Here is an 11,592-nt window from a genome sequence, read left to right as displayed (position 1 = left end):
GCCCGCCGGAGGAGGTCCGCCAACCTATAAGAGAACACACTTTAGGGGAATGGTGGAGCCCGTCCCATCCTGATATGTTTTCTGTCTGGAGAAAATTGAACTTTTATTGGGTTGTGATGGCAGCCTTGTAGCAGAGAGAATTCATGAAAGTGGTCATGCTTTTTTACTACTATGGTGGGTCTCAATTTGATTTCTGCCACTAATGTACATATGAACACAGAATTTTTTTTTTTTTTAAAGTACAGAATTGAGAATCCACTAAAATAGGGGTGGAGAATAAGTGGGTTTTCTTTACTACAGTAACGGATTCTAAATATGGATAGTGCAGCAAGACTTCCCCTGTGAAAGCTGGAGGTTGGGAAATTTGGATTTATGCACCTGCTTGTTTTTAGGCCTATTTTTTGGGACCAAACATGAAACTGATTGCATTTAGTTCTGGCTTCATAATGGGAAGTTAATCCATTTTCTCACCCTAACTAATTCACACTTCATCTGAAGCCGGACATTTATATAATATGGTTAAGAATGTAACTGAACAATAACTGCTATTACAGTCTTAGAGGGCTTGTACTTGAGCCGGGAGCCTGCTCTGACCCACTGTGATTACATGTGGAGCATGTAATTACTCCATGGAGGAGCAGACTTGATTAATTGAGTCTGCTGGAGCATGGTGATTAGCCTGCTCCAACCATATCTTGTATATCAGTGTCCTTGCGCTTCAAGGGTGCTTGTCCATGTGATGCCTCTCGTTTCCATGTTACACTTTTCCTGTGTCCACGTGACAAATCGCCATTAAGCCAGCTAAAATAGCATCTGCGTATGCACGTTATCAGCTGATTTTATGGTTTTTTGTTTTTTTTTTGTTTGTTTTTTTGTGGTACTTTAAAACACCTCTGGCATGTTTTAATTTTACCTAATGAATTTCTTCCATGAGGGTTATTTTTATCATTTTAAATTTGTAACGTGGATCTGACTTGCACCCAAAAATGTGGGTTTTTCCCCCTAATTTGCACCTGTTGCACCACCAGGTGGCACTTGGGTTCATTGTAAATCCATTGCATCTCTTGTAATACTTCAGCATGACTCCAGGGGTTAATCTTGCAAGTTTTAACTGGCAAGTTGGTTCAAGGTTCAGGTGAATTAAAAATAAATTTTTTTTGGATTGTTTTCTGTGTTTGCATGTACTTTGTGGCAAAGATCAAATAGTTATGGGTCAGGCAAGACCTCAGGCTAATTAAAATTACTTTTTGTTGGACTCAGTTTTTGTTTTTTGGTTTGGCAGGGCTGGGGGTGCAGGTCAGGAATGAGGGGGACCGGCAGAGCTGGGAGGGTAGGGGTAACCCTGGTGGTACTCGGATGAGGTACCCCCTCTCCAATGGAAGGGATTTAGCCGGTGTTAGTGCACTATGGGAAGGGTAGCTGCTTATGGGGGAGCAGGGTTTCCCAAAATACGAGGAGCAGATCCCACCAAATTCGAGGCATAGGCACCCCAGTGGGGTGGGGTAAAAGAGGTGAGGGTAACGCACGCTGCAGTGGGGATTCCCTTTTGCAAGTAAATCAGCTCTCTGGTGCACTGGCTCGGAATTGAACCCAGATCTCCCATGTGGCAGGAAAAAGCTGTACCACTAAGCTATCAATGCCTGGCCTCTTGCCTGCAACTCCAGGCTATAGTGTCTCCAGGATCCTCCATGTGCCGTCTGCACACTGAGCTGCCTGGCTTCATGCCAAAGCGGGGTCGGAAAGAACCCGAGCTGCCACCTGCAGCTTGGGGCTTTGATCCCTCTGGGACCCGCTGCACACTGCTTCTGAGAGGGTAGGGGGCTGCAGATCAGGAGTGAAGGGCACTGGCAGTGTATGGTGTGGGGTGTGCTAAACTGTTGTATATGGCTGTTGCACCCAGCTCTGGGGTGTATCTCAGCCCTCCCCATACACCAGGGATGGGCAAATATTTTGGGCAGAGGGCCGCTTACTGAGTTTTGGCAAGCTATTGAGGGCTGCATGACAGGCAGCCCAGGGCAGATAAATATTAATTTTCTAAATTTTTAGGGGCCCTGTAGGCCAGATAGAATGGCTTGGCTGGCCGCACCTGGCCCCTGGGCCACTTTTTGGCCACCTCTGCCATACACTGTTGTATGCAACTCTTATACCCCAGAGCTGGACACACATCTACCATTCCCATGCACTGCTATATGTGGCTATTACACCCAGAGCTAGTCTACCCCATGCCATGCCACGCTGGGGGACTTGCTTGGACACACCTGACCATATGGGCTGGACCAGGGAGAATGTCCAGCTGTAATCCTAGCCCAAAAACAGCCCAGTTCCAGGAAAACCAGAAAACTAGAAAAACCACAGAGGCATGGCTTGGGGCTTTTGGTTGTAGCCGTGTTAGTCTAAGGACGTAGGCAGGCAGAGTTCTTTGAGTAGATGTGACATCTTTTATTAGACCAACTGAGTAGTTGGAAAAAAGTTCTTGGCAAGCTTTTGGGTGTAATCACCCTTCTTCAGGCACAGGGAGTCTCTGCTGTTTTGAGACTCCAAGAAATGAAAGAAGCTAAAAAGTATGGTAGGATCTCAGTGAAAATGTAAATAGGGTCAGCCAGAGTCACTCAACTGGTGTTACAGGTTCTGTTGAGGAATCTTAAGGTAATGGTCTGAAGGGGGATATGGTCCTCTCCAGTCCTACAGGAGGCACCCAGCTCTGGGGTGTAACAGCTCCATAGAAGTGTATGGGGAGGGCTGAGATGCACCCCAGGGCTGGGTGCAATGGCCACATAAAAGAGTTTAGCACAGCCCACACCATACACTGTTATACGTGGCCACTACAACCCAGAGCTGGGTGCACCACCGGACCCAAGCCTCTCCAACAGTGCATGACTCTCCTTTCCCTGCAGTGGCCTAGGAGTTGTGGCACAAGCATGTGGGGGGGCTGGTGGTTGGCACTGGTGGCATCTGCCTGTGTTCCTCACTCTGAACCTGAAGCCCCCGCCTCACCAGCCCTGCCAGTGCCTCTCATTTCTAGCTAATCTGCAGCCCCCCAGCCCAGCTGGTGCCCCTCACTCCTGACCTGCAGCCCCCTGCCCTCCCAGCCCCCTTCCCCGCAAGTCCTTCCAGTGTACTTCACTCCCTGCTTGCAGCCCCCTGCATGTTCAGCCCAGCTGGTGCTCCTCACGCCTGACCTGCAGCACCCTGCACTCCCAGAAAGAGGCAGCAGTATGACTGTCAGGAAGAGCGATGGCAAACAGGGTGGTCAGAGGGGGACAGGGACATGCTGCTGGGGACAAAAGTAGGCTTAGCAGGAACAGGAGTACCAGAGAAGAGGGGCAAGCTTGGGGGAATGGGGGTAGAGGACAGGATGGAGAACAAGTATTGAAGGGGTCTGGTCATAGGCCGGGGGGATATGACTGTGGGCAACAATGATCTGCAAATGCAGCAGTTAAAAGACTGACATGCAAACTGACTAAGTGATAAGAAAATTCCTGTAATTGAGCCTGGGCTGTTTCTTTCTTCGCCTCAACCCACATCATGCCCCTGCTGTGTGGGGAGTTGGAGTTGCAGTAGGGCCCCCAGAAAAAAACGGGAGGCTTTGCAGGGGAGGCAGGCAGCACTGCCTATTGAACTCCCCCTCCCCAAAATGCGTGCGTCTCAAGCAAACCCCCCAACAGTTCCCCCCAGAAAAGCAACCTGGCACAACCAAAGAAAATAAACCAACCAAAATATCGAATCGTGTCCTAAAATGTCTCCTGGCAATAAAGTAAGTACTGAAAGGGCAGGAGGGTAAAATAGTTCTGACACGCCCTCTAGCGCTTTGTACTCGTCATAGCATAATAAGCCCTTGTGTTGTAAAGCACGTCCACGTTACTCATCTAGCCGTTTTAAACGAGGACAGAAAATTTAAATCGGGAACATTTTTAGTGACTAAATGCCGAGTATGTGGACAAACACCCTAGAATGGCAGTGGGGGCGCTTTATGTAAAGCTCATCAAACAAGCTTAACTTAAAGTGCCCCCACTGCCGTTCTGAAGTTTGGAGATGCACAAGACGCTCTGGGCACTTTAGTTGGAATGGTGCCCTCTCCCAACCCCTGGAGCATGTGTATAAATGCCTCTAAATGTTGGATGCAACTGAAACTCCGTGTTTTTTGTTCCCATAGGTGAATCTGAAGAATGGCGTCCCTCCAGATAGCAATAATGAGACCTGTACTGCAGGAGCTGGCTCTTTGTTGGTGGAGTTCGGGATGCTTAGCAGGCTGCTTGGGGATTCCACGTTTGAGTGGGTGGCTCGACGAGCTGTTAAAGCACTCTGGAACCTCCGAAGCAATGACACTGGACTGTTAGGTAGTCACGTACCACTCAGTGCTTCTCGGATGTCTTTGTCACCTTGGTCAGAAAACAATGCTTTGGCTGTCTTTTTTGTTTTAATGTCACATTCGTAGGAATAGACCCATAAATATCTTACTGAGTGGTGAAAGCAGCTGGGATTTACTGTTTTCCAGCCACTCTGTGGTGCTTCCCTCATGCTTTCGCTGAGGGCTAGGTTAACTTTCACTCACCACGAGGGAAGAGCAGGCACACATCAGTTACCACCAGAACAGCTGTGAACTTCCCTGTTACCCTATGAGTTGTCCATATATCCATACTCTGAATCCCTTGGATGGTAGTGCCAGGTGCAAAAAATTGCCTTCACATTAAAGAGGGATTCTGGCTGTCTGACCTTTATATTGTGCTCTCCTTGTGTACATACACTTTCCACAGGACAATGGCACTGGCTATGCTGAGAAAGCAGCCTATTTTAATGGAAATCCAGGACACAGGTACTCAATGGAGAATTGTGCATAATAGTTCTGGAGCATACCTGATGGATCTGCTAGATGTGAAACCTGGTGTTTCTATATGTGTGGTCCTTCTACCATAACTTAGAATGGCCTGTGAAATAAAGGCAGAAGGATTTGGTGTTTAGACATGGAATAACTGCATGTGAATTAGCTTTACTTTTAATCTGAGTGTGGTCTGATCACTTAAGCGATTCCATTTGCGATCCATTTCCTTTTGCTTCAGCTAAAATATACTCCAGGAAATATCTTCAGCCGTATTTATTTCTCCCCCTCCTCTCTCTCTCTTCTTACTCATGAAGGGAATGTTGTGAATATTCAAACTGGCCATTGGGTTGGAAAGCAAAGTGGCTTAGGAGCAGGATCAGACTCGTTCTATGAATATCTTTTGAAGTCCTACATTCTCTTTGGAGAAAAGGAAGACTTGGAGATGTTCAATGATGCTTATCGGAGCATTCAGAATCACTTAAGAAGAGGGTAAGTTTCATATACTTATTGTTCCCTCAATTTTAAGCGTGTGTCTGTAGTATATGCCAAGTTGTGTATGGTATCTGCTGTACTTAATGGGGAAAGCTGTACTCTTTCATGAAAATTTTTCTTCACTTTTTATTTTCTCCATATTCTGACTCCTTTTTTGAAGTTTGCACCCAGTAGTAATCCTGTCTAGATTAGTTGATTGGGGAAGGAGATGAATACTAAACTAGTATTTATTTGCTGCTTAGGCTAAGTATCTGGTTACCAAGTTCACAGACTTGGGGGTGAGATCAGAAATAGATATAGTGCTGGGACTCCGTTCTCAAAATACTGGTGAGTCTCCTATTAATGCAAATTAAAATTAGAGCCTTATTCTTTGTAAAATGAAGATTAGTACATGGGCTTCAGTAAAAATCTGATACCCTGAAGCTTATGATTTGTTTGTGCTTCTGTTAGTGTTGTGATGTATCCTGTTTAATGTGCATTATGTTCTTAGAAAAGTTGAATGTTTCTATGTTCTCATTGTTATGCAGGCGAGAAGCCTGCAATGAAGGTGAAGGTGACCCTCCTTTGTATGTTAATGTAAACATGTTCAATGGTCAGCTGATGAACACCTGGATTGACTCTCTGCAAGCCTTTTTTCCTGGACTGCAGGTAATCTCAATCCTCAGCCTTTTGTGGTTAGACAGTACAGTGGGTTGGTGTCGGAGGTGTTCATTCCAGTGCAAGTTCTGGGTTGCAAGTGAGTCCAGACTTGGGGTCCCCACTAGCAGTCTTTGGGTATGGTTTTTTGGCACCAAAGAGGACCGGGATAACAGCTGGGAAAAACCTGCTTGAGACTGCATTGTTAATGCTGTAGCTTGTATTTTCAAGAATTAATTCTGAATTCAGTTATGCTTTTAACCATACTATTCTGGAACTGAGTTAGGAACATTCTTGTTCCAATACATGGGTGTGAAGATATTAACCATATCATAGTGGCTCTTGCTGGAAAAAAATCTCCCTCGTTTAGGTGCATATTGCAAATAGCATTTGTGCACATACAGGAAATGGGAGGTAAAACCTGTCAAAAGCAGCTGTCTGCGTTGTATTGTTGGTATAGGCTTATTGGATGTGTGTTCATAGCTGCTTCTTTCTCTAGGTTTTAAAAGGAGATGTGGAAGATGCTATTTGTCTCCATGCCTTCTATTATGCTATATGGAAGCGTTATGGAGCTCTCCCAGAGAGGTACAACTGGCAGTTGCAGGCACCAGATGTCCCCTTCTATCCACTAAGGCCAGAGCTGGTGGAATCTACTTATCTTCTTTATCAGGTACCTGACATGTTTTGCTACTCTAATCTGGAGGAGCTTTTTGGCCTGTGCTGCTTCTGCGTTTCCTAATGCATATTTGACCACTACCATGCTGCCCAATCCTCTGTTGGGAACAGTCTTTCCTGAGTGGTCTTGGGACGTGTGTAGACAAAACAGGGGCCCTAAATTTGAAGTGGTGGGTTTTAAAAAACACCGCTTCAATTTAAGGGTGATTTGAACGCCTGTGTCATGCCCACACCCCACTGACTTACCTGCCTCTCTGGCAGCAAGGGGAGGGCAAGCTGCCAGCACGTGGGGCAGTCCCTGGGCTGCAGGAGGGACTGGTGCTTCCGTCTGCGGCAGTGGAGGTCATCGCGTCTCCCCCAGCAACTTCCGGCACCCAGCTTGGGTGGTCTGCGCAGCTCAGGCAGGCAGGCTTCATGGGGGAGGGGGGAAAAAAAGATTGGGCGTGCCACTTTTCTTGGGCAGAGCCTGCTTTCCTGGGCTGCTGCCAGGCTGCCTGCAGCATTTCCTGCAGAGCTGTGGAGCTGCGCAGAGCCCGATGCTTTGCTCCGTGGCTGTAGGGGCAGCAAACCAAAACTCCTCAGAGGAATTTTAGTTTGCTGCACCCCAAGTCATTTAAGGTGCATTATGCCACCAGATTTCCTACAGCAGCTGGAATTGATGTGCAATATGCTGCCAAGGTGTGCAAACACTGACACCACTAAAGTGATGCAAAAGCATTTAGCCCGCTTTAAAGTGTCATGCACACATACCTCTCGTTTCTTCTATACACAGCCTTAGACGCTTGGGTGTTGCACAGAACCCCTGATGACTTACTTGCTTTGAAGGAGAAAAAAGTTGAAGGGCAGCTTTATCTCTAATACTTTCGCAACATATTTTCCTTCTGATACCACACCTAGCAAATTTGTGTGTAAATACTTTTGGGAAAGAAGTTATTACAGTACAGATAGACGGTCAGAGGAGCACCATCTGTTCTTAAGCATAAAGGAATGCCTTGTGGTTGCACTGCATTAACTCCTTCAAACTGATGCCAATAAGCTCCCACTGTAATGAATGACAGCTTTAACAGTGTTTATAAATCCATGACACACATTTTTCCTTCTCTGACTAGGCCACCAAGAATCCTTTTTACCTTCATGTTGGGATGGATATTTTACAGAGTCTGGAGAAATACACAAAAGCCAAGTCAGTTTCCAAAGTTTTTTAGCTTTCTCACCATTGTAAATGTATTTAGGTATTGTTTGTGAAACTTCACTATCTACCACTGGGGGCAAAAAAGTATTTAATAAAATTGAAGTTCTGAAGGTATTTACCATATCCAGTTGGCTGAAAGCACCAGTCTTTGAGCAGAAAATTGCATAGTCAGGTGGCAAGAACTACACACTTTTTTGGAAAAATTAAGTGCTCTTCTCTCTTTAAATTTTAAGGACATACACACCTTTCCAATAATGCGTCCCTTGGGACCATTATTGGCGAAGGCAACCAAACCAGATCCCTGACTATGTTCAAAGAGCTTTCTTTAGCTCAAATTCAGCTTCCTTGTCAAGACATATTGCAACTGATTTGGTTTTATTAATATATGGGCTCTTCATTATGAAATGCTGTAACTTCTTTTTATAGTGGGACTTGCACCGAAACTTTAAGTAATCTGGCTTTAGACCTGTTTAGGTAAAACAAATTTATTGCTATACTTTATCTGAAGTGTATTTTCTGTGTTGCACAGTGGCCCTGGATTATTATTATTTTAATTTGCCAATCAGTTGTTACAGCGTTGTTCTTTGTTACTTCTTGCAAAAGAAAAAAAAAAAGCTCTGGCAATTACAGGAGAGAGAAGATCAGGACATTAGCAGTATGCAAAAGAGAGCTAGCTAGTAGATATTGTTATCCTGTGATTTAAGAGGTGCTGGCCCAAGAAGTCATAGGTTCAGACTCTTTACAGTCCAGGACCACCCATGTGGCAGTGTAGATCATGACCCTTCTTTTGTCAAGATGGGAATCTTGCTTTTCAATAAGTGCTGCCTAGAATGTAAGTCTGTTCAATAAAAAAAATATTGGGGGTTTGATACTAGTTTTGCTGTATGTGGAATAAAAAGCAGGCTTTTTGAAATAACATCCAGAATAGCCAGCAGTTGGATACAGATGACCCAGGTGTTACTCCATACTTTTGAATTGGGGAGATTAGAACCTTACATCTGGGGCTTCCATATTCCACAGGAGACTGCTGACTCCATGGGCTGTTTACTGTAGTATGGTGGGGAGGGAGCTGAGAAACTATTTTTGCACTATGGAAAGTTTATTTTAATTAACTGGCACTTTGTTTTAATTGGAAAAATTTTATGTAAAGAATTTCTGACCAAATCTATTGAGTATATTGTGGTGACTGTCTCACTCCTTCAAGGTTTCAGTGTGTCAGAAGTGACAGCTGCAAAAAAAAAAAAAGAAAATTATTAATAGTGAGATACTTTTTGATGGCTTAAAACAAAGCAGTGCCCCCCCCCCCACTTTGTTAAATCAGCCCCTGTTGTTCATTTAGAAGGAATGAAATTGAACAACGTGTTCATTTTCAAGTATCTAATGGAGTGGAAATAAAACCAGTTTGGTTTTGTGTTTTTTAATTTTTCAGATGTGGCTATGCTACGTTACACCATGTTGTAGAGAAGTCTAAAGAGGACCGAATGGAGAGCTTCTTTCTCAGTGAAACATGTAAATATTTGTATCTGGTAGGTATTTATTTCTCAGATCACAACCCAAAAACTCAAAAGTCTTACTTTTTAGTAGTGTGCAGCACTAATGGCTTTTTCATTTGTAGGGAATGTGGGCAGGCAAGGGGTAGCACGGGAAGGTAGAAGGTCATTATAATTCAAGTCACTAACTTTTGAATTAATAACATGGACTCTAAGTCCTCAAATTTCAGGTTGGGAGCATTTTATTAAAAGGAGTGCTCAAGAGTGTTTACTATGCAATTTTATTTATTTATTTAATCTTTTAAGAAACTAAGGTCTTTGTGCTTTCAAGGTATTAATGCCACTAAAAGAAGCAATGTTGGGTGGTGGATTTTCTATATCCGTTTGAAGTGTCTGATAATGAACAGGTGAATCCATGCTTCATGTTCTCCTTCTTCCTCTCCCTCTTCCTCGTGTTTAGTTATTTGATGAAGAGAACCCAGTGCACAAATCTGGAAATAAATATTTGTTTACTACTGAAGGGCATATTGTGTCTGTGGACAAACGTTTTCGTGACTCAGTATGGCAAGATATCTTCCCAGAAGAGGAGGAAAAGAATGCACAAAAACTCAAACCCAGTGAAGTTAAAGCAGTCAACTTCAGCTCCAATGTAAGCCCTCTTATAAAGTGTCTGGCTGTATTATGGTAGAAACTGGGTGAGCCCAACTAGGCAGGACAGCCCCGGGGAAAAGAAAGTCACTTGGCATTGGTAAGTAAGGCTCTAGAGCAGGAGTGTCAAACATAATGCTAGCGGGCTGAGTTCAGCCTCCTGGGCAATCCACGAGCCAGGGTTCTGCCATCCTGCACCCTTAAGCCCTAGTGGATGTGTCAGGAGGGTGAGCAAAAGCTGACTCAGGCCTGGTTGTTCTTTGGCTGTTTCTGTCATTACTGCTTCTGTGGGCCCAGCTCCTCGGCTCTTCTCATGCTGGGCCCAGAGTGGCACTGTGCCAGACCCAGAGCTGCTAGCTACTGCCCTGGCATGAAGCATATGTTGGCAGAAACTCCAGCTCCAGCTTTGGGCATGCGGCAGGAGCTGGAGTAACTGCCGCGTGCGTCAGACAGACAGAAACAGGAGCCACCCCATACCCTGGATAGAATCTGGCCTGCAAGAAGCTCCACCACCTGGACCCAGCCTGCGGCAGGAGGAGAGTTTGACACCCCTGAAGCTTGTACTTAATTATTTTTAAATGCTGAATGTTTTGGGACGTAAAAGAGAATAAGTGCTTCTGTGGGTCTGGATGGCATAGGTACAGTCTTATCAGCTCCAATTCTCCTTCCTCTGGTGACTAAAAGTTAATTTATCATCTGGTGGGTATGATCTAGGGGATGGGGACAAGCTTAGTTGGCACCCTCTAGTTCTTAGAGTAGCTCGTACATCTCTTGTCACAGGCTCTTTCCTTTTTTGATGTTTGAGGCCAAGATTAAATGAATGGACAGCTTGTCCTTTCACCTTTCAAAGACCTCCAGGTATTTCAGTGAGTTGGGCCAGATGAAAAAAACAGGTTCTTCAGGAAGAGGTTGGCAGAGAGCACATTTCAAAGCCAGTGGGCTAAAGAAGGGATACCTTAGTATTTTGTTTACAATGGCACATAGTGTGCCCTAAAAAAATACTAAGAAGGGGTAGAGGTTGGGGGGATGGGAACAAAGAATTATCAGATGCAGCAGATTGGGCTACCATGTGGTGCTAAGCTCTGTAGTCAGTACCCAGTAAACCAGTGAGTCTCAGCCAGGCGGCAAGGCACCCTGGGGTGCCTTGAGAACCTTTCAAGGCTGCCACACAATATTAGCACTGTTAGATTTGCAAGCACAGTTCACAGAAGAAACCCAGAGATTTCAAATAGAAATCCATAGTTGTGGTCTTTCTGAAGTTCTTTGCAATAGGGAAACTGCTCCATTTATTTGTAGGCAAAAAAGTAAAAACTAAGAGCTGACATTTTTCTGAGGGATGCTGTGAGGCTAAAAAGGTTGAGAACGACTCCTGTAGTGGTTCTGCAAATGCGCACACATTGTAATATTGAGAATGGCGATGCGGGAATTTCAGTTAGTAATTGTCTTTTTTTATCGTTTTGCTCCCAGTGTAATAGAGTCCCTGATGAGAGGAGATACTTGCTGCCACTGAAGAGCATCTACATGAGACAGATAGATCAAATGGTGGGCTTGATTTGAGCTGTTCTCCCCAGCAATGCTTTGTCCTAGGACGGAAGTGGAGTTTGTGGTGTAGACATTTCTCTTCAGCTACACCCCCCCCC

At 44.8% G+C, this 11,592-nt stretch overlaps 1 protein-coding gene across 1 annotated transcript in view; it reads left to right on the top strand.

Moving 5' to 3' along the window:
* EDEM1 (ER degradation enhancing alpha-mannosidase like protein 1) overlaps positions 1 to 11,586 on the top strand; it is a 22,198-nt gene extending 10,612 nt beyond the window's left edge. The window contains exons 5-12 of the mRNA XM_019504703.1: positions 4,154 to 4,337; positions 5,134 to 5,308; positions 5,839 to 5,959; positions 6,447 to 6,617; positions 7,732 to 7,805; positions 9,244 to 9,340; positions 9,765 to 9,953; positions 11,420 to 11,586. Coding sequence (XP_019360248.1) covers positions 4,154 to 4,337; positions 5,134 to 5,308; positions 5,839 to 5,959; positions 6,447 to 6,617; positions 7,732 to 7,805; positions 9,244 to 9,340; positions 9,765 to 9,953; positions 11,420 to 11,509 — 1,101 coding nt within the window. The 3' untranslated portion in view covers positions 11,510 to 11,586. The remainder of the gene's footprint in view (positions 1 to 4,153; positions 4,338 to 5,133; positions 5,309 to 5,838; positions 5,960 to 6,446; positions 6,618 to 7,731; positions 7,806 to 9,243; positions 9,341 to 9,764; positions 9,954 to 11,419) is intronic.
* Positions 11,587 to 11,592: the final 6 nt, after the last annotated feature.

This window comes from Gavialis gangeticus, unplaced genomic scaffold (assembly GCF_001723915.1).
Source record: "Gavialis gangeticus isolate Ggan-Ray unplaced genomic scaffold, GavGan_comp1, whole genome shotgun sequence".
Taxonomy (NCBI): domain Eukaryota; kingdom Metazoa; phylum Chordata; order Crocodylia; family Gavialidae; genus Gavialis; species Gavialis gangeticus.
The sequence above is the reverse complement of the archived record's forward strand: the minus strand, read 5'-3'. Positions and strand labels throughout refer to the sequence as shown.